This window comes from Barbus barbus, assembly GCF_936440315.1.
Source record: "Barbus barbus genome assembly, chromosome: 42".
NCBI lineage: Eukaryota > Metazoa > Chordata > Actinopteri > Cypriniformes > Cyprinidae > Barbus > Barbus barbus.
The window spans coordinates 20,707,450-20,735,442 of record NC_136720.1 but is presented as its reverse complement, the minus strand read 5'-3'; the positions used below and the strand labels follow the sequence as shown (position 1 = coordinate 20,735,442).

At 37.1% G+C, this 27,993-nt stretch overlaps 1 protein-coding gene across 5 annotated transcripts in view; it reads right to left on the bottom strand.

Annotated features, from left to right (window-relative positions):
• Positions 1–1,252: 1,252 nt before the first annotated feature.
• The window catches only part of LOC306861473 (carbohydrate sulfotransferase 11), a 49,193-nt gene continuing 22,452 nt past the window's right edge, over positions 1,253–27,993 (bottom strand). For 2 of the 5 annotated variants that reach the window (XM_079403730.1, XM_079403731.1), the window contains exons 2-3: positions 24,981–25,066; positions 1,253–4,650 (exon numbers count right to left, since the gene is read on the bottom strand). In XM_079403730.1, the coding sequence (XP_079259856.1) occupies positions 3,799–4,650; positions 24,981–25,066 (938 nt within the window). In that variant the 3' untranslated portion in view covers positions 1,253–3,798. The remainder of the gene's footprint in view (positions 4,651–24,980; positions 25,067–27,993) is intronic. The other 3 variants (XR_013783473.1, XR_013783474.1, XM_079403729.1) reach the window with 3 other exon arrangements.

Here is a 27,993-nt window from a genome sequence, read left to right as displayed (position 1 = left end):
TTGATTTTTCCTAGTGGGTTAAAGGTTTGAAATATTGCATAAATTACATTTGACTGAAATGCTTGTATTGAAACATTTAGTATTCTACCTATGATAAAACTTTCAAAATTTTACAATTTTATCAGCTTTTATATATATATACATATATATATATATATATATTGACCCTCTAATATTTGAACTATCTATTTTATTTATATTCTACTTGTTCTATTTAACAAGAAAAAAGAGCCTTTAACACTCTGTTCTCTATTCTCACTCTAATTCTCTATTCTGTCTCTATTCTTTCTACTTATTTTCTTTTTATTTATTATAAATAATGACCTTGTCTCTTCTTTTTCTGTTCTATTTACTTTTTTTATTTTTAAAAATTATCTTCTAACACTAGCATTCCCTATTATTTTTCTATTCTATCTACTTGTTTGATGCCCCTGCATCTGCCTACAAACCACGCCCCCCACTGTCCTCTTTTTTGTCACCCTATTTTAATAAAAAAAAAAAAAAATTTAAAAGTTGTACAGTAAGAATGAGAAGAATGAGTGTAGTTACTGACTGATTCACATAACAACACCTTATGAGTTTTGTCAGTAGCATTTCATGAAAAGTTGTTCGTTGTTGCTTAGTATTCATTATATATAGTTAATGGCAGTTATTTAATTGCATTTATACCAACTTTGAAATGTTTTTTCATATAACTCTTGGCAATAGAATTGCATTTTATTACCTCAAAGTAGTAAAAAAAATCATTAATAGGTCTGTTCAAGAAGCAAATTTATTCAGTTCTTTATGATTCCCATTGATAAGCATGAGCATGACTTGTTTTTATGTTTTCTTTTTCAGGTATACTATAAAGCCGTCCCTACTGGCCTCAAGCTCTACCAACTGAGCTACTGTAGCCATAAATGGTTTCAAACACAGTAACCTAACAGACAAACTTAGAAGTTGTTTATCCAAAGGTGAGGGATCACATTCAGCCTCTACTTATTTTGAATAAGGCCCATTAAACCCCCTCAGGATTTAAGGAAGATTGTAATTGAACAAATCCTCTATAAGAAGCTGTGAGCAGGGCCGTGGGGTGCAGGATCTGAAAAAGATTTAATGTTTTCCTATAGATCATCTTAGCATAAAGTGCTGGAAACCATGCCAAATGAGAAGGAACAGCTGTGTTAAAAAGATCCCTTTAACAACTGACAACATTTTCACTCAAGTTTAATGATTATGTGGAGACACAGACAGTGACAAATTGGCCGCTAAGGGTTTCAGTTTCAGCTTTATTGAGAAAACAGAGGAGAGAGAGAGAGTGTGTGAGCGCGTTCTCCAGGGAGCGCATTGATCCGACAGTTCACTTGGTTTGTATTTTTCCCATTTACAGTTCGAGGGTCCGACCCAGTGACCCGGTAGAGTCCATCCTGAATACAGAGGAGGAATAAATAAATAAATTAAACTGCGGATAGTTTGAGAATATTTGTGAGCTCAAGAAAGCGAGCGGACACGCACTGAAAACAAATGATTATTAAACAGGCACATAGAGTAACAGGTAAGCCATGTGTGGATGGTGAGCCTAGCTGTTCTGTACTACAGTGTTTAACGTTAGCTAAGTTAGCTAAATGTGATAAAACCTCAATCTGGGGAAGTGCTCAGCTGGAAACGTGAATCGTAAATAAAGCAAATCGTGTTTTGTATTTCTAAAAATGAAAAATGCTGCATGCAACGTGAGTGAGCTGTACCACATGTGATAGAGTGACAGTTTGAAAGGCACTGTGCCTGCTAATGTGGGCGCTAATGCGTGTATTAGCGTGGCTGTCGTGTGGGCACTAATGAGGCTGTACCGTGTTTGTTGTTACAGAACAAATGAAATAAACAGTTTATAAACCGAGAAACCATTCAGGCATACTTTGTTTTCTGAGCTGATGATTCAAAAAAGAAGTTCAGACTTGAGAGATTTTACAACTAGATAAAGATTTTATGTGTCTTTGTGAAAGATAACACATGCTAAATTTATCAACTGGAATCTCTGGCATGTAGATCCGAGTTTTTGTCCTAACCAGCCAGTCAGTTACCATAATTATGCTACTAAATGACAACTCGGTTAAAAGAAATAGTTTTGTAATTACTGGTTTTCCATTATAAGGAATCTGCATGAGAATTTTAATCTTATTTTTTTTAAAGCTTTTTTCATTTTTTGGGGTAGGATAAGATTTAGGAACAGCAGCGTGAGAAAGGAATAGCTGTACTGCATAGAGAGGTTGATAACGTGGCTTGGTTTTCAAAATATTTTTTTTCTTCTCCTTTGCTTTTTTGCCACGTTTTACCCTCTGCATCACTAGGGTGCTGCCACAAGTGTGTGTGAGTGTGTGTGTGTGTGGTCTTCATTAAAGACCCTGCTCTACAAGACTTAAAATCCTGCTAATCAGCACTCATGTATTCAGGCCAAATAAACCCAGGACTTTTCCTAAAAAGCAAATAGATGTGGGAGGGAGGAAGCTAACAGAAGCCTTTAGCCAGACATTTGCTACAGACAAAGCCACTGAGATAAAGCACAAGGACGCACCCACTTGTGGCCATTGCGCAAATAAATAAGCAATTTTCATCATTTTTGTGCACAGTCAAAGCAAATTAGGATCATAAAAGACAGCTTGCTAAATTAAAGGGTGTTCCTTTGAAGTCAAATTGGGAAAGACATTTAAATCATCTAATGGATGGAACAGATTTGCCTGCATTTTCTCTCTCTCTCTTTCTCTCAAACACGCACCACTGTATGAAACTTTCCCATGAGAACAGCTCAGAAAACAAAGTCCTGCCCGTTTCCGTACACCCGTCAAAAAACAACCAGCGAGGTATCCCAGCAACAGTGTTCTGCATATGAGGCAAGAAGAAATATGAACGAATTATGACAATTTAACCTCAGAAGGTCTCTAGCTCTAAGCTGATTTCCTTTCCTGGAAACAAAATATTAAGTCTTTCTCATCTCTATTTCACACAGTAATTCAAATAATATTATAACGTGCTGCTCGCAGCAACTTTTTCCATTATAAACAAATACAAAATAAAACAAAATCCTACTTTAAGAAGACCAACCGAGGGAGGAGGGGTTGTGGGAACAGTGTGCTTGAGGCCAACCCGCAGTGACCTCTGAACTCCTGACTGCTACAGATGCTCCCTGACTGACCCAATGGGCGGAGCCCCTGCCTGTCACTCACATATGGACACGCCCCCTCCGGGAGGCATCATTCAATGCCTCTTTTTTGTTGTTTAATTTTAGTGTGCACCTTTAAATATGCACTATATAAATACACACACACAAAGGCCGTCTGAGTATGGGAGAGAAGCGAGGGAACTTCCAAAGGGAACACAAAATTAGAAGTGGGGAATTGAAGTCAGAACAAGTCTAATTGTATCTTGAGTCTTATTATTAGTCTAGGCGCTCCTTTCTGTGAAGCTTCAATAATGTCGGTGGCAGCTGGCTGAGTATATTAGTAGATAAACCGTTTGAGCAGGTATAGCTCAGAATCTGTCATATTGCTTTTGATGTTTGGGAACAAGAGCGTTTACACTGAAAATTTACAATTCGATGGGCAAATACATCAGACTTTCAAAGTGGTCCGCATTTGCAGTTGACGATAGCTCTTTAATCTCATCTTGAAATAAAGCAACCGTCCTTGCGGATATAAATACAATTTTTACATTTGAGTGCTTGGTTGATTCCCCCGCCTGTGTCTTTCAGCGACGGCCCTTCTCCCATTGCTCAACCTTGTTGAACAAGCTCGGAACGTGTGCGCAGTTGCATATGTGTGTCTACTACAGTTTTAGGTAGCTGGGAATAGAGTAGTTGAACATTAGAAAGTCCAGTTTGTAGAGTTGGTAGAGCTGGCCTTGCTGCTGAGAGCTGATGTTGTTGAAAAACATGGCTGCCATTTGGTCGGTGGTACGAGTGGATTTTGCGTACGTTGGGAAGTGCAAGGAGTCGCCAACCCCTGCCAGTTTGAGCACGTAGTTGGCGTCCTCCTCCAGAGTCTCATACTTGCCCACCAGGTCGTAGTGGATGTGGCAGGGATGGCAGAGTGAGTAAACCGTCTGCCAGTGTTCATTAAGCGGAGCTTCTCTCTGAGTGCCTGGGTCCACCAGGTACTCGGCGAACTCTTGGAACTTCACATCAGCGCCGCTCTGCAGCGCCTCAGTTGTTGCGTTCTTGCGGTACCGCCGCAAGATCTTCGTCCCGTACCGTTTGTGAAATGAGGTGTTGTACCGGAGCGTGAATTTGTTACGGTAGGCCGACACCAACCGCTCGAAGGGCTCACGCACAAAGAGGAACTTGAGGTAGCTCTTGAGCCGGTGGTTGATGTCGGGAATGCTGTACTGGTTGAGGGTCTTGAGGTTGGAGGGTACGTGGGCCTCGTTGGACGGGATCTCCATGGGGTCGCTGTACTTGCCCCGGCCACTCAGCACCATCATGACCCGCTTCCAGTTGGTGCAGGCCACTTTGGGGACGTAGCAGTAGATGAGCTCGTGCTCCTCGTCCACCACCAGGTGCTTTAGGTCGCTGGGGGTCAGGACACGGCGCTTGCGGCTAGATGCACTGTAGGCGCGACATGTGTCTGCCACTTGATCCCGCCGGGCCTGATGCAACACCGCCGCAGCAGAAAACTCAGCCTGAGAAAGAGAAGAAGAAAAAGTGATGGTATTAATGAGAAAACAGATAAAGTAGGTCAAATGGTAGAGCATAGCTCTGGGACATCCAGTTCTGCTCCTGGAGGGCCAATGTCCTGAGGCGTTTAACTCCAACCAGGTCCAACACACTTGGCTGGAAGTTTCTAGTGAGTCTGAAGATCTTGATTGCTTTGGTTCAGGTGTGTTTAATTAGGTTTGGAGCTAAACTCTGCAGGACAGTGGCCCTCCAGGAACAGGTTTGGACACCCCTGGCATAGCCAGAGCAATGTCAAGATCATGGGTTTGATTCTCAGGGAATGCATGAACTGATAAAATGTAGATATTCAATGCAATATAAGTGGCTTTGGATAAAAGCGTCAGCCAAATGCATAAATGTGAATATAAATGTAAAGATTTCCAGTGTGCCATTTAAAGCACTTTAAAGACCATACAGTAAATCAGCAGGCTGCCATAAAGGGGAAAGTTTTGCACCAGACAATATTATTAAAATCTTAGCTTAAATCCTCTACAGCAGGGACACTTAATTCTGCTCCCAGAGATCTTCCTTCCTGCCAATTTTAGTTTTAACCCTTTAAGTTTACTGCAACATCCTATAATTTCAAATAATAAGTGTTTAATTAGAGTAACTTAACTTTGCAGGAAGGTAGATCCGTGTGAGAAAAATATTAAAACATCCTAAATAAATAATTGACTTTAGTGTCACTGTACTGAAGCCGTTAAGATACTGTTAAGATACTTTTTATAAATATGACTGTCTTGAAAAATTCATCCAAGGCAGCAGATAAAGGTGATTATTTTTTCAAATTACATTTCTAAATATTATATGAAACAAAATTTATTGCAGCAACGTTGAGCATCTAACTTCAAGTTCATCAAGTTTATCAGGTTCAAATATTGTGAAAATACTTTCCAAAAGTGTTTAATCGAATTAAAATTGACTATTTTACCCAATATTTGTGCATGCTTTTTGTTATTAGCTTAGCATCACATAAATGTCAAATTCTATTGCAGTCAGTTGTAAGTCTTCCAGCGACAGTGCTATTTTGTGGTGTTTATCCTATTAAAGAGTTCTCTTAAAATCCTGAACTTCTTCCACTCTGTAACAAAAGCAGTGAACACACACCATCTCACCACATCAAACAAACCCAAGACTTGTGAAAAGTACTTCTGAAGGCCTGAGGCAGTGAAAGCGGAATCTTGTTGAGCTGTGTTGACCCTTCCCTCAATCTTCTCAATAGGGGCCGAAAGTTAAAGGTCAGTCTTACAGGTCAGTGGTGAATTTATGACTAACAATGCAGTATTTAGCATATATGCAGGAGATTTTCTAGTAATTCAGAAATACTGGAAATTCTATCTATCTATCTATCTATCTATCTATCTATCTATCTATCTATCTATCTATCTATCTATCTATCTATCTATCTATCTATCTATCTATCTATCTATCTATCTATCTATCTATCTATCTATCTATCTATCTATCTTTTTGTGTGAACTATTCCCATTAGAGATATCTTTAGTAGTTGAAATCAATATCTATAGCTCTGGTTTCACTCGGTTTCATCAAGTTTCTTCATGCTGGATGTAATCTAACATTTACAAAGAGAACAGCACCGTACACTTCTCCAAAATCATTATTCAAACCTACAGCCACCCACATACTCTGTCTCTTTCTCTCTCTCTCTGTATGTGTGTGTGTGTGTCTCAGCCTATTTCGCTCTCTTTTATACACACCCACTCTCATCAGTTTAAGCGCTCTATTGTTTCTTCTGCAAAATGTCTTTCTTTAGTCTTCTGCAGCTTTGTAAAATATATCACAAAAGTCCTGATATTGTCTGTTATGGTGCTTTTTGTCATTTTTAAAGCTTGTTAACATCTTTATCTGCTTTTATTTTACGGAAAAGAGCATTAACAATCAACTAAACATCTAATTTTGTGTTCCACAGATGGAAGAAAGTCATACAGGTTTGGAATGGCAATAGGGTGAGTAAATGATGGCAATTTTTACTTTTGCATGAGCTATTCCTTTAAATGTTAAAAGTTTAGGAGACAGGCAGCACAAAATAATTAATTACAATGAATAATCATAAGTAAATTAACTCTCTCTTCCATTCGGTAGCTCCGTAAAATTGTTAAAACTACACACAGCCTCATCATGGCAGAAATGTGTTTGTTTGCCAGATCCGTTCAAAACGCTGAGAGCTTTTCTGGGAAGCGCAGTCTCTTTATACATATATAGCTAATCATATAGTGTCCACTCCTGTTCCTGCAGACACGTCAGGACTTTGGTAATAGAAAACCTTGATATAAAAACTCGAGCGGATTTTCCTGCTATCTCCCCTGAACTCCATTATGCAGGGGTAGAGATAGGAGAAATGGGGTCGTAAGAGGTAAAAAAGGAGGTGAAGAGCGATAAATGTGTGGCAAATTAAGTTTGGATGGCTCCTGGTTTAGCCACTTTTCACTTTCACTGAAAAACCTCTGCGGGTCCATTTTCTACAAACCTGTTTTCTGCTATTTTTCATACCTTCTTCTCTCTTCTCCTCTCTCTCTGATCTGTAATATAATCGACCATGGCATCTCCACAACCGTACATCCACAGAGCTGGTTCAAAGCACAGAGTGTGTGTGTGTGTGTGTGTGTGTGTGTGTGTGTGTGTGTGTGTGTGTGTGTGTGTGTGTGTGTGTGTGTGATCGTGAGCTGTGTGTTGAGTGGGCTAACAACAGCTACACGTCAATGACCAAAGCTACATTCAGTCAGTCTGTGTTTGGGATTGAAAGTCATATTTACCAACAGATGTGACTCTCAAATTGCCCTGTTCATACAACATCTTACAGAAGCATCTCCAATACTGTCTGTATAAACAAATAACTGAAGTCAAGCTCATTTTCTGTTCACAATAGCTATGAATAATGCCTGTGATCATAGTGATAGTAACAAAATTAAATAACAGAGATTGTATTTCCATAAGACTAGAAAATAATTGTCAACAAATATATCACCAAGGTTGTCACTGAAGAGCAACTTCAGCTGCTATGCACTTTATTGATTATTTTTTACAGTTATTTTTCTAAATATTGAAAATTGTATTGCAGTGCAACAATGTTGTGCATCTAACTTTGAATTCATCAAATCGGGTTCAAATATTTGTTTCATATAGATTAGCTAATCAAATAAATTATTTTAAATGTGTTCATTAATATGTCAAATAAATATAAATTTTATTGCGGCAACGTTGTGCATCTAAAGTATAAATAATTGTTTACAGATTTTATTAAGTTTCTATTCAATTATTTTTCAAATTGATTAAATTTCAAATTAATTATTTTTTTAATATTTAAGTAAATGTTATATATTTTATAACAGCAGCAGCGTTGTACATCTAAAATTATTTGAACTTTATATAATGATTTATTCATTATCTATTAATATTGATTCATTTTCAAAATACTTGAAGTAAATATTTTGTAATAATTTTTTATTGCGGCAATATTGTGCAACTGAAAAATCATGTGACACACACACACCATCTCTCCTCTCTAAAATAATGGCTATAAAGTGAAAGTAAAAGTGACGTGACACTCGGAATCCGTGCTCTGCATTTAACCCATCCAAAGTGCACACACACAGCAGTGAACACACACACAGCAGTGAACACACACCCGGAGCAGTGGGCAGCCTTTTAAGCTGCGGCGACCAGGGAGCAGTCGGGGGTCCAGTGCCTTGCTCAAGGGCACCTCAGTCGTGGTATTGAGGGTGGAGAGAGCGCTGGACATTCACTCCCCCCACCTACAATCCCTGCTGGCCCGAGACTCGAACCCGCAACCTTTGGATTACAAGTCCATCTCTCTATCCATTAGGCCACGACTTCCCCATTCCCCAAAAACATTGATTGACCACTAGTCTTCACAATAAAAAAAAAATCTGAACGTACCATCAAAATTCATATCTGAATTCAGAATATTTAAGTGAGTCACTTTGTTAATAACTGAACCGTATGTGAACAGAACCAGACTCAGCACTGTATCCTAACTGAGGCTACCGTCCACAGGTTTTGTTATCTATTCCCGCCTGTTTCTCTCCTGCGCTCACACAGATCCAGCATCAATCTTCAACAAGCACTTTTACCTTGTTATGACAGAGCAGACAACAATGCTAAGATATATGGGCTTTCTCTCGGCCTATCTTTCTTTGTTTCTCTCTCTCTCCCTCCCTCAGTATCTCTCTCTCAGACAAAACCACACATTCACATGGCGCTCTGTCAGTCTGTAGATGCCCTGAGCTAATTTATTCCCAGGACACCAAAACAGATAGCTGCTCTCCACCGCAATTAGATAGCTGGAATGCATTCACATTACAATAACACCAGAACGACACACACACACAGATGCCCACAGACACTCGCCAGAGGTTTGTGGGAAAGAAAAACAGATATATTTGCCTTCAGTAGCAAAATGCATTAGTAAAGATTCAGCATTGTGAATTATTTGATAAACGAATATGTCGAATAACGAGTCAAAGTTAGTAGATGAGTATTCGGCTGGTCATGTGATCTTAAAATGCTGACCCTTCCATATAAAATTAAGCAGCTTTTATTAGGCTACTGGTATGATTTGAACCTTTTTTTCCTCCTAAAAGTATCCTTAAAATCTTTATGTGTTAAATGTTAATGAGGAAAAAATGACTGCACGCACTTTTAATGAGATTCAAATCACACAGTAAAACACACAGCTGGCAGTAGCCTGCGGTAATTGTAACATTTTGTCAAGTCGATACGCTACAGAGCAGATTTGTGTGTGTGTCTGAGGTGCGCTTGTGTTTGTGTACGGTACATTTATTTTCACCACGCTCAGCCTTTCCTGAAATAGAGAAAATGCAAAACACCGTAAGAAGCAAACATAAACAGCACCAGGAGCAAAGCATTAATAATCACACATTCAAAGCGTCTGTTTGCCCACCAGAGAGAGCGGCGGGATGTTTCTTAAATATATTGGCACTTTTGGCCCTCTGGAAGTTTAGGAAGTAAACTATTGAAAATACTTTACACCTCTAATTTACTTAATTTGTCTATTAATAATGTTCATCCTTGAAAATAAATGGATTGCAATTCTGTAATTATTGTTATGAAAATCATAAGTGTCATTTCCACAAAATCTCAAATGATACAAATGACATTGATGGAAATTACATTTAAACATTTTTGTTTTGCTGGGTGTATTTTCAATAGATAGCTATTTCAATTGATATATTATTAAATATTTAATAAACAAATACTTTTATTTTAAGACTATATATATATATATATATATATATATACATTATAATTATTTTATTATATATTATACATTTTATTATATATAAATTATTATATATCATAAATGTGCACCAAATATAATTTTTTTTTTTTTTTATGTTTGCATTTTTATCATTTTATTCATATAATTGTTGGTTGCAATTCTTATTATAATGTAATAATTTGTATTATAATTATTAAACATATGGTATAACGGATTTTCAAAATTTAACACTGAGAGTCTTATTGAAAGTTCAAGTCTGTTAGTTTGCATAAAAATGAACCTGTGAACCCATATAGTTAAAGAAACACCCACTAATGTCTCACTGAAAGTTCTCACTGCTGCTTTTTAGGACATGATTTGACCCTGTGACCGCGACGACCTCAGAAGCTCTCAGACGAGCTCTTATAAGCATGAGATGAATTATTAAAGAAAGTCAAAGCCTTGCCTCGCTCATCCTTTCCTCCATCTGTCCTCATGCTGAGATTTATCATCCATTTATATGAGCTCAGAGAAGGAGATTAACACACTCAAAGGGCTGAAGTTTAACTCAGAAAATAAATTTGATTTCCTTACTGGAGACCTCCACAATAAAATGAAAAGACTGAGTAAAATTTTAGTTTAAAAGTCTGCACTTCTGTTTGCATAAGATATGCATGAACATTTATATTATATTATATTATATTATATTATAACACGCATGTAATATGGTAATATGTTATATTAAGAAATTGTGGTAACACTTTATTTAAAGCCTATATGTATGCATTATAAAAGTAGGTTTAATGCATTAATTATGCCTTTGTAATGCACATTATAATGCACAGTAATCTCATGAATAATTGTAACCATGGTTAATACATTATAACATTACACTTTGCATTTTAAATTCAGTTATAATTATGTACGACAAGATATAATTTATTACAATGCACATTATCAATAATTGTAATGCATTATACCTTTTAATAACCCTCTATAATGCATTATACATAAAGGCTTTAATTAGTGTTACCAAAATGGTAAATGTAAATTATTCCTGTGATGCAAAGCTGAATTTTCAGCATCAGTACTCATATGCTATTTGGTGCTCAAATATTTAGATTTATTCTGGGGGGGGTATCATGATACATCTTTCCGTGATTTTTTGGCTGAATAGGAATAAAAAAAACAAATAAAATAAATAAACTTTTTTCCCCAAATACAAATCTTTTGCACAATATAAATGCCAATTCAATGTGTCCTTGCTGAATACAAGTATTAATTAAATAAAAAAAAGTAATAAAAATCTTTATTCCTCTTATATCTTACATAACTTTTGAACGGTAGTGTATCATGGTTTCACAAAAATATTAAGCGCATTTATAATACATTTATAATAATCAGAAATATTTCTTGACAACCTAATCAGTATATTAGAATGATTTCTGACGGATATGTGACACTGAAAACTGAAGTAAAGGAATCATGTAAAATATATTAAAATAGAAACCAATTACTATATTGCAATTTATGTTTATATTATGTAAATTACATTATGCAATCTATTTAAAGCAAGTTTAATAAATAAATATATTAATATTATATATAAACATGCTATTCCATGCTAGTATGGCGTTCGAAACTAAGAAATACATTCGTTTGTTTTTCAAAGGTGTAACAGAATCTGATCTTAATCACATCACGCTGAAATTCAAGCAGAATTGGTGCTGATACACAGGAAGTTTATCCTTATCGTTCTTATCATTCGTCCATTAAAGTGTGGACCCGTCAGGCGATGAAGATGAAGATGACTCATGCCTGCAGCGCTGAGTCCAGCTGAGTGCTGCGCTAGTTTGTGTGCGCGCGTCTGTCTGTGTTTGCTCAGTAAACACCAAACTGCGTGCCAGCTCTCAGACAGTTAATACCTCTTTTTAGCCATCGCATACACATATTCATACACACGCGCGCTGCTGATAAAGGTGTCTTTGTGCATCTCTCCTCCTCACACTCAGTCCCCCTTAAACTTTTCCATGATTTCGCGAACCCCACACAGCAGGAATGAGCTTGTTCGTTCTCATAAAAACATGAGTTTACACTTCATTTGAATAACATCGGCTCCTAAAAAGATCAAGCCACTGAGTGATGATGTCCTTCCAGTGCTACATCATAGCATGACTCTATTATTGCATCATCCCACAATACAATCAGTGCCTTTACTATGGATATTTTTTAGTTATTTTTATATTTTGTTTATGCTCATACATAAAATAAGGGATTTTGAGAAACTGAGAAACCAAAATTCCCTTGATCTTTTGACAAGAGGTCATTGTACTGTACTATAAAAACATCCTGTAAGTTTCAGACCTTAAAACGTTCTCATTAGTCTAAAAACAGCTTATATTGTATTGTCTGCTTCAATGATGTGATAGTGTGGATAAGCACCGCCTCCGCAGAAGAACATCAACACCTGCTTCTACATCGCTGCCTGTTTAGGCCCGCCCACCGATTCGTGCATGTAGTATAAATAAGGAGAACGGCAAACGCAGGTCTATGTTCTACGCAGAAACCAAACAATAAAGATGCTCCGAAGACAACAAGACTCCAGTGCCAAGCTGGGGAAAAACAGTCTTTGCATTGCCTTCCATCTGATCCCAACATTAGGAAAGAATGGATTAACTTTATTTTTAATGAAGATCCAGACCGCGTCAGTAAGAACTTGGTCCTTTGTTCCCTTCATTTAACCGTGCATTCGTTTACAAACAAAGCACAATTCGACGCATAATTTTCAGAAATATTGAACCTAAAAGACGATGCTGTGCTGTGATCTGACAATAATGTCGCAACACAAGTGTAAGTAACTGTTTTTATTACGTGATCACTATTGCTTTGTCTGTCATTACAGATTGTTTGATATGTACTATTTATGCGTTTTCACAGCAGTGTCCATCTGTGAAGATTGTAAGCTGTCAAACACACATCTGTTAGCCAATCATAGCAGTGGGTGTTTACTTCCAAGTCTACAATCCGCCACACCTATTCAAATAGAGCATTCTGATGAGGGGGGTTAAAAACAGGACAGAAAATAGCTTATTACTTCTAACTTATGATGTTTTTTGATGTAAAAATCAGAGAACAGTAGGCAGTCCGTCCCTTTAACAAAGGAAAAAAACATTGAAATTTTATAATGTCATTGTCTGGTGTAATTAATCATGTGACTTCCTTTGAACTCGAGTGAGTATCCAATTGAGGTGTATATGAACGGCACCGGCGCGAGAGAGGGTGAACGAAGCGGCTGGAGAGATAGAGAGGGGGTGAATGGGTTTAGTGTCGAATGCCCTCAGTGCTCAAACAGGAAGTTTCCACTGCCTCTGCCCGGCGCAGCCAATGTGCCCTTTCTACTAGCCAGGTACATGCGCAAACACGCACACATCAACTCACAGGTTGCTGCATTGAGAGGTTGCGAAAAAGTTCGAGGGGAATGCTACCATGTGCTCTGGCAGTGTGTGGTAGAGGATTGTGGGATACCTCTAGAGTGATGTAAGACTGTTAGACTATAGTATTGAAGAAGTTACTTTGAAACTGGAGCTTGCCAAGCTATTTTAAAATGTTATATATATGTGTGTGTGTGTGTGTGTGTGTGTGTGTGTGTGTACCTGTTTTTCTATTCAGGCGGGGACTTAAACCTGAATACACACAGACTCATGGGAACTCGTGCCATGGTGGGGACCTAATCTGAGGTCCCCATGGGTAAACAAGCTAATAAATCACACAAAATGTTGTTTTTTGAAAATCTAAAAATGCAGAACGTTTCCTGTGAGGGCTAAGATCTATCTATCTATCTATCTATCTATCTATCTATCTATCTATCTATCTATCTATCTATCTATCTATCTATCTATCTATCTATCTATCTATCTATCTATCTATCTATCTATCTATCTATCTATCTATCTATCTAGTGTTAAAGTACTTATTTAGACTTTTTAAAATGTAAAAGTTATATCCATCTTTGTCTAAATCCACTGGAACTCCACATACAATCTTCTTATTAATCTTATTTTTCATTAAAATTTTAGTATTATTGTACATTTATGTATATTCGATAGGCTAATATACTTTGATACTATAAGCAAATACTATATAGTATATAGATACTATAAGATACTATTTCTTGTAAATAATTTCCAGACTTTTTTATTGTTTTGTATTTTTTTATATATTATTATTTTTAAAAGTCATTAATTATATTTCATTATTTACCTGAATCGAAAAATTAAACTAATATTTTATTTTGCTACTAAATTCGCAGGGGAGTACAGAGATAAGTTATGATTGAAATGTTTTTCCCCCAAACCAGTTAATTAGAATTAAATATCCAAATGAAATGACTTACTAAATTAAATTAGACTTATGTATTTGTATTATGAATTAAATTTGAGAAACTTTGCTACGTTTGATTAGTTATTAACTGTAGATTTGGACACACACCCTCTTTTACCCACCTCACCAGAAAAACCTGCCTTATGAAAACAAATAAAACCACGCATTTCCCACTGAGCCAGCGAAAGAGACTCATACAGAGGACAAGGAGAAGCGAGGGAGGGTGGGAGTACCAAGGAAAAAAAGGGAGAGAGTGAGAGATCCTGAGAAGTCAATGTCAAGCCAGTGATTTTCCACCTCTCGCACCTGAAAAGCATCTTACACTGAGCTACAGAGACAAGTGGCATAGAGGAGTTTAGTTCAGTGAGTTCACAAACTAATGTCAGAGCTGTGCTGCTGCGTGCTGAAGGAAATACGAGACATCTGATGCTTTGATTATAGCTCTCCTCTGAAGAGTTTAAGCGTAATGAAAGACTGCCTGAACTTTCACCAGATTATCAAAGACTCTCTCAAATACACACACAAATGGTATTCGTTTTACAAACTCACTTTTATTTTAATGGTTTGCTGATTAAAGTAATTAAAGGGGAATATCTCTTTGGTTTTGAGACTTTGAGACTAGTCTTTGCAACTTCAGGGATCTTATCTATGCACAATCAGCTTTTAACCCTCCAAAGAGAAAGGAAAACTTGAAATCGCATCATACGACCCCTTTAAGAAGCTAATGGAACATTTAAAGAATATATAAAACGAAAACTTTAAATTTTAAAACAACATATTTAATTTTTTTAAAAACCATCATGTGAAAATCACTGATCACAAAACTGATGTTTTCAGTTCATATACATGCTTTTAACTCAATGGTTTTCATCTGAGTATACAAAAATAGCACAGTGAGTTAATTTATTGTGTACTTCAGTGAACCTGAAACTAAAGCCATAAGTCTCTGCTCTGTGCTTGGGCTCCCTGAATTCCTGTACAGCATTTAGTCCCAGAGCAAAGCCACATGTCCGTAAACATCTGAATATTGAACGCTGCAAATGACTCTGACAGTAAGAGAAAGCAGTGAGGATTTTTAAAGCCCAGTGAAACTGAGTCAGATGCTCTTTGGTTAGGCACGTCTCCGTGCTTGTCTGATCTTGCATCTTCTCGTGTTCTCGTAATTGTTTGTGATGGTTGGGGTGTGTGCGGCCCTCAGATGTTACCCATCACTCTCACACACACACACACACACACACACACAGTGATGAAATCAAGCAGCCGTGTTCCAGTGATGAAGGGCAGAAGAGCGCTACAGTGAAGTATGACAGCTGTCAGCCAACCTCTATAGACTCACTCATTCATTCCCATGATCCCTCTTTCCCTCTCAAACTGATTCGTCAGCAATCCCTTTGATATCTGGATAAGTCATTTCTGTAACATGATACGATTACTCAGGTTTAATATTAAAGGGATAGTTCTCCCAGAAATGAAAATTCTATCATTTACTCACTCTCAAGTTGTTCCAAACTATGAGTTTCTTGTCGGTAGCCTTAGACTTCCATAGTATGAAAAAAAAAAAAAGGGAGTCAATGGCTACCGGCAACTGTTTGGTTGCCAACATTCTTCAAAAAAATCTTCTTTTGTGTTCAGCAGAAGAAAGAAACTCGTACCGGTTAGAAACAATTGGAGGGTGAGTAAATGATGACAGGATTTTCATTTTGCAAAACGTACTGTGCTGTCTACCTTTTAGGTTTTAAAAAGCATAAGTGTGACCCTGGACCACAAAACCAGTCATAAGGGTAAATTTTTTTCAAAATTGAGATTTATATATCATATGAAAGCTGAATAAATAAGCTTTCCATTGATGTATGGTTTATTAGGATCAGACAATATTTACCCGAGATGCAACTATTGAAAATCTGGAATCTGAGGGTGCAAAAAAAAACTACATTTTGATCAAATTTCCTTTAAAGTTGTCACATATCAGAAATTAAGTTTTGATATATTTACAGTAGGAAATGAACAAAATATCTTCATGGAACATGATCTTTACTTAATGTCCTAATGATTTTTGGCTTAAAAGAAAAATTTATCATTTTGACCCATTCAATGTATTTTCGGCTATTGCTACAAATATACCCCAGCGACTTAAGACTGGTTTTGTGGTCCAGGGTCACAATTATGCTGCTTCCTGCACTGTAAAAAAAAGATTTTTCATACTTGTAAATAAAGATTGTTTGAAGAAAGTAGTATTTAAATGGTTCTACTTCTGTTTAGCTGTGCATTTGTTGAATGAGCACTGTGCTATGTCCGAACTGACTGCACTGTATTATATGTATAATCATTTTCTCTTAACTGTTTTAAATGAATTTTAAATCAATTTCTATATCATTTTAAAATTCCTTGTTTTTATTATTTTTAATTCCTTGTTTTTATTGCTGTGATTATTATTTTTAATGACCATTTCACTTTCTTTTATGTAAAGTACTTTGAATTACCACTGTGTATGAAATGTGCTGTATAAATAAACTTGCCTTGCCTTGCCTGACTTCAGAATTTCACGTTTAAGTCACGTTTAAGTTTTTTTAGTTTTTTAGTTTTTTTAGTCATTTTGGTACTGCACCCTAAACTTTTTTACATCTTTGAACTTTATTTTATTTCAGTTAACAAAAATTACAGTATAATAGTTTTAGTTTTTGCTAACAATAACAACACTGATGCTCACTGATATCTCACAGATATCTCACAGCTAAAAAAAAACAAAAACTGAGTAAGTTTTCAAAATGCATTGTGACGAGAAAATTCACTAAAAGTGGCAAAAATCGAATTCAATTCTGTCTACTTTTTTTTATTAAGGTATTGCATCACAATAATAATGCTGCATTTTAAGGTACAATATCCTTGATGATCTCACAAAGCATTTTTTTTTAAAAAGTATACGATAAAGCAATTTCCCAGAATGCATTGCGATGGAAATAAATAAATAATACAAGTAAAAGTCAAAAAATTGCTAAAGCAATCCCAGAATGCGATTGACTCGATTGACAATTAAAGAACTCAAGGTGGTGGACGAGTCAAGAGAAATACCTGTCAATATCATATAATGAAGATTAAATTCTGTCTTTTTGTTTACTAGAGTATTTTATCATCATAATCACGCTGTCTTCTAAGACAAAAGAAGCTTGACATCATTGCAACTCATGCATTTTGGCATAAACTAAATGTACAAGATAAGGCATATATGCATTGCAACGAGATGGCAATTTGAGAGCAATGTCAATTAGAATTTTACTGTATTATAATAAAGTATGTGCTGTTTTTATGCTTATGCGTATTAGGTTAATATCAAGAGTTTCCTGTGTGCTTCCCTTAAGGGGGTGTTTGTTTCTATATAGAGCGTTCAAAATCAGTTACTTGTGAGGTTATTTCAGAGCGTATGTGTCGGTTTTCCCACAACGCATCGCATTGCTAAAGTCCCTAACAAGCCAAATAAAGCTGATGAAATAGTTTATCTACTCGTGATTTTTATAATAATGCTTATTTGCTGAATTTCCACACACCGCTAGACTTAAAGCCAAGCTGCACATCTCTCGGGGTGTCCTCATTAGGGCCAAGACGGCAATATTTACCGAGCTGATGATTCTTGGACCATCCTGCCCATTCACACAGAAAGAGAGCAGAAGCATTCGGCGGATGAGCGAAAGTTTCATTACCCAGCAGGCTCAGTAAAAGCCAAACAGAGGCACATTACAATATAACTAAAGAGCTTTGCTGAGGGTGAACAGCCTGTAAAATAATAAGAGTGAGACAGAGAGAGAGAGAGAATAATCTACTATAATAGTCTCGTAATAGTTTTAGTACCTGTCACAGTTTCTGGTGGAATAATAAAAGCTGTGCTGCGTTTTACTGCACGCTGTATATATAAACAGTATGATGCTTGTTGAACATTACAATATCACACTGTATAAGTATTTCTAGTCTATTAAGTGCACACTTCAGCTTTATCTGAGTGCCTGCAGTAACCTGAATCTTCTGTTTCTATAGTCTGCATGAATGTGGCTGCTTTCACAGTAAAGCTACTTGAACTTACATGCAACCGTGTGAGCCGAGGGTATTGAAATTCACAAGATAAGCAACAGCCTTTCTAAATGTACCCCGTAAAAGTGTCTCCAAAAAAACTCAATGGGACTCTGTTGCCTTCATGCATATAGTATGGCAAATCCTGCACGAGTGGTCAAAAAGAAAGCCTCAGATTTGTGGAAAAAATTAACGGAACTTTACATGTGCTGCTGCATATGGAAACATAGTCTAAATATACTGTACATGTATTCAGACTCGCTTAGAATCCACCAGGGATTGAGTTCAGTTTAAAAACTTGAATTAACATCAGAACAGGTGTGTGTGTGTGTGTGTGTGTGTCAGGTTTTGTCTACATTGTGGAGACCAAATGTTCCTACAAGGATAATAAAACCTGAAATTAACTACATGAGAAGAGCAGCCAATGGTTACAAAGAGTAAAACGGGTTATTAAACATATTAAATAACATCTAATGGGAGTTAAAGGAATTTTCCGGGTTCAATACAAGTTAATCTCAATTCACAACATTTGTAGCATAAAAAACCAAGGTTGCAGAGATTCATTTACAATGGTAGTGAATGAGGCCAATTTTTTTGAGGTCTTGGCAGAAATGTGAAGCTTAAAATTTTAAGCACTTTAAATAAAAAGCACTTTACAATGAATTATTATTTTAAGACGTGTATTTTTAAACTGCAAACCTCGTTTTTTACAGTCGTTTTACAGTTTATAGTGTTCCGTTGTAATGCCAATGAAGTTGTAAAACTGGATACAAGTTTCCAAAAAAGTAAAAGTTCATCCCAATCAACATTTGTAGCATAAAACCTCAAGGTTAAAGTGATGCACTTACAATAGAAGTGAATGGGAACAATTTCTGGACTCTGGAGGCCTTAAAAGGCGGAAAAGTGAAGCTTATCATTTTATAAAAGCACTTCAATGAATTCTCCTGCTCAAACGTGTGTATTTTTTAGCTGTAAACCTGTTTAAATCATAATTCTTACATCATTTTGTGGTTTTAGGATTTATGGCGTTTGTATGTCAAGGCAATTAAGTTTTAAAACTGTATATAAATTTACAAAAAAGGTTAGTAAGTGATGTGGTTCACATTAAAATCATTTTTGAGCTGTAAACCTGTTTAAATCATAATTTTTATAATCATTTTGTGGTTTTAGGGTTTAGATGTTACAATGACATGGCAATGCAGTTGTTAAACTGTACATAAGTTTACAAGTTTCACATTAATATCATGTTAACGTGCATATTATATTCCGGGTTCAATCCAAGTTCATCATCATATAATTTTATAAAAGCGCTTATGCATTATTTGAACGGTAAACTACATATAAATTTACACAGAAATGTTAGTACATGATTGTTTACACTAAAACCATGTTAACACACATATTGTTTACATCATAATATTCCAGGTTCAGTAAAAGTTCATCTTAATCGACAACATTTGTAGCGCAAAAAAAATAAATAATAATTTTTGCAGTCACTTAAGGGTTTATGTTGTTCTGCTGTCATAGCAAAGAAAGTGTAAAACTGGATATCATTTTACAAAAAGGGATTTTTTTTCACATTTTGCATGTCGTTTATAGCGTGTCTATACTATTAAAACAAGTATTTTGACTTTTTATTGACGTTTTATTGAATCAGAATCAGAATCAGAATGAGCTTTATTGCCCAAGTATTTTTACACATACGAGGAATTTGTTTTAGTGACAGAAGCTCCACAGTGCAACAGAGAGACAGCAACAGGACAGGACACAGATAATAAAGAATAATATACAAATATACAAATAGGCAATGTACAAAACAGCAAAAACACAATATATAATATAGACAATTATGTGTGTACAGCTCTGATATGTGCAAATTTGAAATGAAAAAAAAAATTTGATAAATAAAAAAAGTAAGCAAGTGTGGTGAATAAATAATAGAGTTGTGTGTTCCGCGTTTTATTGTCAAGTGTTCATGAGATTGATTTCCTGAGGAAAGAAACTGTTCCTGTGTCTGGTTGTTCTGGTTCTCAGAGCTCTGTAGCGTCGACCAGACGGTAACAGTTCAAAGAGGGAGTGTGCTGGATGTGAGGGGTCCAGAGTGATTTTGCCAGCCCTTTTGCTCACTCTGGATAAGTACAGTTCTTGGAGAGTGAGGAGGGTTGTACCAATGATTCGCTCAGCAGTCCGGACTACCCTCCGTAGTCTTCTGAGATCAGATTTGATAGCTGAGCTGAACCAGACAGTTATTGAAGTGTAGAGGATGGATTCAATGATGGCAGAGTAGAATTGTTTCAGCAGCTCCTGTGGCAGGTTGAACTTCCTCAGCTGGCGAAGGAAGTACAACCTCTGCTGGGCCTTTTTGACAATAGAGTCAATGTGATTGTCCCACTTCAGGTCCTGAGAGATGGTGGTGTCCAGGAGTCTGAATGACTCCACTGTAGTCACAGTGGGGGGAATGCAGGGGGGTTTCTCCTGAAGTCCACGATCATCTCCACAGTTTTGAGCGTGTTAAGCTCCAGGTTGTTAAGACTGCACCATACAGACTCGTCACAGTCCTGGATGAGGCCGATCAGTGTGGTGTCGACTGCAAACTTCAGGAGCTTGACAAAGGGGTCTTTAGATGTGCAGTCGTTGGTGTAGAGGGAGAAGAGCAGTGGGGAGAGAACACAGCCCTGAGGAGCTCCAGTGCTGATGGTGCAGGTGCTGGATGTGGATTTACCAAGCTTTACTAACTGCTGTCTGTCTGTCAGGAAGCTGTTGATCCACTGACGGACAGAGGTTGAGTTAGTTAGGACGGAGAGCTGAGTTAGTTTATTCTGAAGGGTGTCCGTGATGATGGTGTGAAAAGCGGAGCTGAAGTCCACAAACAGGATCCTCACATACATCCCTGGTCTGTCCAGATGCTGCAGGATGAAGTGCAGTCCCATATTGACAGCATCCACAGACCTGTTTGCTCTGTAGGCAAACTGCAGGGGGTCCAGTAAGGGTCCAGTCATGTCCTTCAGATAAGCCAAAACCAGTCTTTCAAATGATTTCATGGCCACAGATGTTAGAGCCACAGGTCTGTAGTCATTAAATCCAGTAATTTGGGCTTTCTTTGGGACGGGGATGATGGTGGAGCGTTTGAAGCATGAGGGGACTTCCGACAGCTCCAGTGATCTGTTGAAGAACTGTGTGAAGATGGGGGCCAGCTGATCAGCACAGGTTTATAGGCAGGCTGGTGACACACCGTCTGGGCCTGGTGCTTTCCTTCTTTTGTTCTTTCTGAAGATCTGGCACACGTCATCACACTGTAGATGTGGGGGAGAGGGGGATTGTTGGAGGTGTTAATGGTTGTGTGGAGAGGTGTTCAAGGCTGGTGTGGGTTATTTTTTCAAACCTACAGTAAAAAACATTCAAATTGTCTGCCAGTTGTTGATTCTCCAGAGCGCTGGGGGATGGTGACTTGTAACTGGTGATGTCTTTCATACCTTTCCACACTGAAGCAGGATCACTGGAAGAGAATTTGTTCCTTAGCTTGTCAAATAATTCCTCTTTGCCACTCTGATCTCCTTTTCCAGTGTGTATTTGGCCTGTTTATACAAGACTTCATCCCCCTTTCTGTAAGCATCTTCTTTGGCCTGACGGAGCTGTCTGAGTTTTGCAGTGAACCATGGTTTGTCGTTGTTGCAAGTTAGATGAGTCCTGGTAGGAATGCACATATCCTCACAGAAACTGATATATGATGTTACAGTCCCTGTGAGCTCGTCCAGATCGGTGGCAGCATTTTCAAAAACAGTCCAATCAGTGAGAGAGAAACAGGCTTGTAAATCCCGCTCTGTTTCATTAGTCCATCTTTTAACAGATCTTAATACAGGTTTTGGAGATTTAAGTTTCTGCCTGTAGGACGGAATAAGATGATTCAAACAGTGATCAGAGAGTCCTAAAGCTGCTTGTGGAACCGAGTGATATGCGTCATTTATTGTTGTGTAACAGTGATCCAATATATTACTCTCTCTGGTGGGACATGTGATGTGCTGTCTGTATTTTGGCAGTTCGCGGGAGAGATTTGTTGTTGCTCACTCTCTGTGATCATATCAGCGAGTTTCTGTAAAGCTGAGCTCACGTGCGCTTGCGGTAGAATGTAGACACTCACGAGAATGAACGAGCAGAACTCCCGCGGCGAATAGAAAGGCTTGCAGTTAATGAAGAGTGTTTCTAGATTTGAACAGCACATCTTCTTTAACACAGTTACATCTGTACACCACCTCTCAATGATGTAAAAGCACATCCCGCCACCGCGCAATTTCCCCGTTGATTCCGCGTCGTGATCTGCTCTGATCAGCTGGTAATTAGGCAGATGAATCGCGCTGTCCGGTATGTCGCCATTCAGCCAGGTTTCCGTGAAACACAGAGCAGCAGAGTTAGAAAAATCCTTGTTTGTCCGGGAGAGCAGAAGGAGTTCGGCCGTTTTGTTGGGTAGAGAGTGGAGATTCGCCAGATGGATGCTAGGCAATGGCATTTGAAATCCACGCTGACGAAGCTTCACGAGCGCGCCGGCTCGCTTTCCCTGTCTGTGCATCCTCCTGAAGCGTTTGACCAGAGCTACGGCTCCTGACTTTTTTAAAGAAAAGGAGGGGCAAGTGGAAATAAATTTTTGGTATTCAAAATGTGAAGCATTTGTGCCACAAATGCTATTTATTGAGCTTAACTTGTTCTGAAGCCAGAATATGTCTTTAAGGAATAGAAAATATCATTAGCTCAGTAGAAATACATTTGAAGTCGATAAAAAGACGTGTGTGTGTGTGTGTGTAGTGCCAGACTAGACCACCAACTGCTTGTGCTGTGACATTTCAGAGCTGTTGGCTTCCTTTACGTGCAAAACGTTCTGACAGTGCTGAGCCTGATTTCTCAAGGTGAGAAAGTTTTTGAACATGAGATGAAAACAAACTATTACAGCTACACCTTCTTTCCCTGCTTTCTGGAACAAGATGGTTGGTCTGGTGACAAAGAACAGACGGGGTATGCGATCAATCACTGAAAGGTGGAGATGGGTGGAAACGTGCAATAAAGACATAGAGAGGGTTGAAATTAAACCAGATGAAATCAATCAATGTTGGCTTTGTGATGGAGCGGATCTGCGCAGCTAAGCTCTAGACATTCATGTTTTACATTGGAAATTAAATGTGAGTGCTCTTATGTGTTTCCATAGTAACATACTCAGGCATTCCAAAGAAGGTCCAGAGGTTATTCTTTCCTGCTGACCTCAATGCAGAGAGGACCAAAAACTTATAGACCCATGAAATCAAATTTGACTCAATTTACTTTTCTAATACATGTTTCTGATATTATTGTGAACTATTCATTGGTGCATTTTATTCTGGATTAAAAAAAAAAAAAAAGTTTGTCTTCGTAATGTTTCATAACTCACTCGGCCACAGAAATGACTTTGCTTTTGATCTGTAATCATTAATCATTAATTTTTTTAAATTTGTATTTTTCCACTCGTGTCTTCATTCTGGTATGTAATGTCCATATTTCAAAGTCCTATCAATTCCAGTTAATTTCAGATTTTTTCACTGGATTTCAGATTTAATTTAAACTGCTTGTGAACACAATTTTTGAAAATAAAAAAATATACATTTTTCAAATAGTAAATAAAACTAAAATATTATTGGAGTTTGTTTTACAATTTTTCATTTTACAAAATTTCATGTTTAATGTAAAGTGTTAATTACTGTTTCTTTGTAATTAATTGTGAATTTTATTATTTCTGAGTGAACATTGTTTCTACACCAAAAAATGTTTTCAGTGTATGTGCTGCTCTGTACTCTAGTGTATTAAAAAAGAAAAAAAGAAAAGAAAAATATATAATTAGTGTAAACCATTGTAAAATTGTGTTTTACTTATTCATATTTATTTTAAAATATTAAAATATTATTAATAGGTTTGTACAGTAAAAATCTTATCTTACCATATACTGTAAAACATTATAAATAGTTTAGGATCATATTATGTCATTTTACTGTTAGATTTATGATTTTTGCTAGTAAAAATATGAATTACTATAATATTTAGTTAAAATCTATATGCAATTAACAAGAAAATACATGTACATATTGTTAAAATTATGTATTATATAAAATTATATATTATAAAATTATAATTTTATAATATATAAATAATTTATCATTTTTACTATTATATATCATTTATAATATATAAAATATTATAGTTAAAATATGAGCCACATTTATAATTTAAAGTGAAAAACAGTAAAACGACATTCCCAGAAGGTCCTGCGTGGATTACTGCATATATATATATATATATATATATATATATATATATATATATTTAATAAAAATTTTTGTTAACAGTTACGTACATTTGAATGTTTTTTGTTATATTTCATGTTATTTAGTGAACGTTTACTGCACTATTTTAGTGTCATCGTGTTATTCATTTTTTTACTTTGGTTTATGAACACCCATTGTCACCATATTTTTTATAACATTTTCACCACATTTTACTGTATTATCTTTTCCCCAGGATATTTTCACAGTGTAATCCAATAGACTGATATGTGTGGCATAAGAGCCAGCGTACTGATACCTGTGTGGGATTGTACAGCTCCTGCAGGGCGTTTCTAGAGCCTTTCCGGCAGCAGCCCTCCGCTGCGAACGGGTTCCGCCTCATAACTGCAACAACAACAAAGAGAAAGAGAGAGACGGACAGTTAGAGTAGCCAATCAGAGACTGACAGGAGCAAAATCAACCAATCCATACAAGGCGGGCTTCACTCAAGCGATGTGCAGTGTTCATATAGCCACTTCAACACACACACATTTGTCTGAATGGGTACCCTCAGTAAAAGGGCAAGTCTTTAATAATGCAAAGCCGTAAAGCCATCCAACAAATCTCCATATAAACAATACATTTAATTCCAAGTCACTGCCTCAAATCACACACACACATCTCTAGAGTGTGTATGTTGCGATGGCTGAATAATTTAAGGATAGTAATGCATGTCTAGATGCTCTGCCATGTCGTAACTGACAGTAATAGTGTTATACAGTTTGTCTCTCAGCAGCTAGTCTGCAGAGAGTGACCGGCACTGCTGAAATTGCACTACATGAAAGCTAATGATCAGCACCGCTGAAATGGTGCCCTATGAAAGCAGTTTCTGTGCTAAGATAGGTTACTATATAGGTTCATTTATTTGCTCTCATGTAACATTATATTGACTTATAGTGTGTATTTGTGTTACGTTAAGAGTAGTATGTGTTTGCGCACACAGAAAGCATTGTTTGAAATTGAGTTAATGCCTTTAAGTGCACAGCGTTCTCAGAGCATCTGATGTCTTACTGTTTAATCCAGCTCGAGGTAAGGGAACCGAATGAAACCGAGACCGCTGGGAATGAGAGATGAAAGGAAAACCAGAGTGACGGAGGAACAGAAAGGATGTGTTAATGAGGGATAGAGAGACTTTTGGACAAGAAACAGACAGTTTGGATCAGGGGGTCGACAACCAGAGGGGTTGTCATTAGCGCACCAGTAATAGCGAGAGATGGCTTTATGTAATTTAATTGGCCGCTTTAGAAATGTTCAAATCCCTCGCATCTGCATGCCAGTTTTTCGCTCGCTCATAGGAGGAAGTAATCCTTCTTCATAATCCTGCGGTCTGTTTTATTTAGTGTAAATATGCCCACATGGAATCCGAACCTGACATTCAGGTTCTGCACATCCCTCTCCATTTTGGCAAATTTTCTCCAGTAGAACAGATCAAAAAGTGTGGGAAAAAGTGTGCAGATTCTATCTGAGCCAGGTTATGAAGCCAAAAACAAGTTTCACCTTGTCATATATGACACTTCACGTCAAAAGGGTGGTCAGCCACTTGTAGAGACAGGCCGTGAGTATATTAACAAAGCAAAGTACTTTATAAGACTTAAGCCAACAAGCAAACAAGCTTTGTTACTGGCAAATTCATACCTATTTTAACTAGTCATGCGTTTACCATTCTGCCGATATCGGCCATTTTGAAATGAGCAGAATAACCCCGAAAACCATTCACATTTGGCCAAAGTGTTGGTTTTTCCATTGTGTCAGCTTTAAAAGCTACCAGAAACCGTGTTAATGGTAAATTAACATACTTTTTAATTTTGGGAGAATTTCAATAATGTTGATTGTTTTGTTTTTTTCTTTGTTTTCTTTCATTGTGTCAGCTTTAAAAGCTACTAGAAATCCTGTTGACTGCAATTTACCACACTTTTTGGATCATTTTGAAAGAATTTGAATAAGTGTTGGTTTTTCATTTGTGTCAGCTTTAAAAGCAAACAGAAATCCTGTTGATAACAAATGAATGTTATTTTTGGATAATTTTATGAGAATTTGAATACATATTGCATAAAGCAAATTTAAAGGTGATGCGAGTTGTGAAATGAAAAGGCAACATGAATTATTTATTATTATTTTTGCAATTCTGTTTGTCAACATTTGTTTTAAATACATTTTGAAATGTAATTTATTTGAGTGATGGCGAAGCTGAATTTTCAGTGTCACACGATCCTACAGAAATCATTATTCTAATAGTTTTGTGGAAACAATAATCTTCTTTACACAGGATTATTTGATGAATAGAAAGTGAAGAAACAGAAATATTTTGTAACATTATAAATATCTTTACTGTCATTAATTTAATGCGTTCTTGCAGAATAAAAGTATTTCCTTTTTAACTTGACCTAACATTCTGACTTTATCTGGCCTGCTAACACATTACACCCAGAAACAATAGCCTGCAAACAAAGTGTGTGTGTTTCAATATGGGTTCACTCTGCCTGAGCATGCACTAAAATTATCCCACCTGTGTCCAGGTGGATGGTGCTGTTATTAAATTGGTGGTCCATTGGACACACACCTGCTGTAATTTCCCATATGCTGACAACACCACTGACAGTGCCACAGCACCTGCCCCCTCTCCGCTGCGTGACCTTCAGCTCACCCGCTTTATCAGACAGTTGGCCATTGTTTGTGGCAAACCATGGAGTGGGCAGTGTTATGAATATTAAACTATAAAGATCTGAGGCTGTACACATTGATGAAATGTCTCGCCGCTGATAGATGAGGATCTAATGGCAATATTTTATCCCGGAGAGCCAGGAAACGAAAGAACCTGAGGCACAGAGATCTTGTTTAGTCCTGGGGGAAATCAGAGGACTAAATGAGCAAAGCAAGAATGTTTTAAGCTCCTATGCTAATCAACAAACAAAGTTTAAAGCCAGTGAACAAGGGAAAGGAGCACTGAATAATATATAGATTCTAAAAACTCTAAAAGGCTGGATTGTTAACTTGCCCAGCTGTACACATGACCTTGCACGGCTCATTCCCAGCAGGCCTGTTTTCTCCGAGCCGTGATCACACAGTCACATATCTGCAGCCATCCATCAGCCGAGGATTATGGTATACCGGAGGATTAATCTGTCTCTATCTACCCGTAACATACTCTAAAACACATTAGTTCCCTTATCAGCGCTCCAAGCGCACAAAACCATAAGTCAGACTGCAACTAAAATACGCTCACTCATAAAACCGCATATACAGTAATAAAAAGGATGTTTTTAGTCAATAAA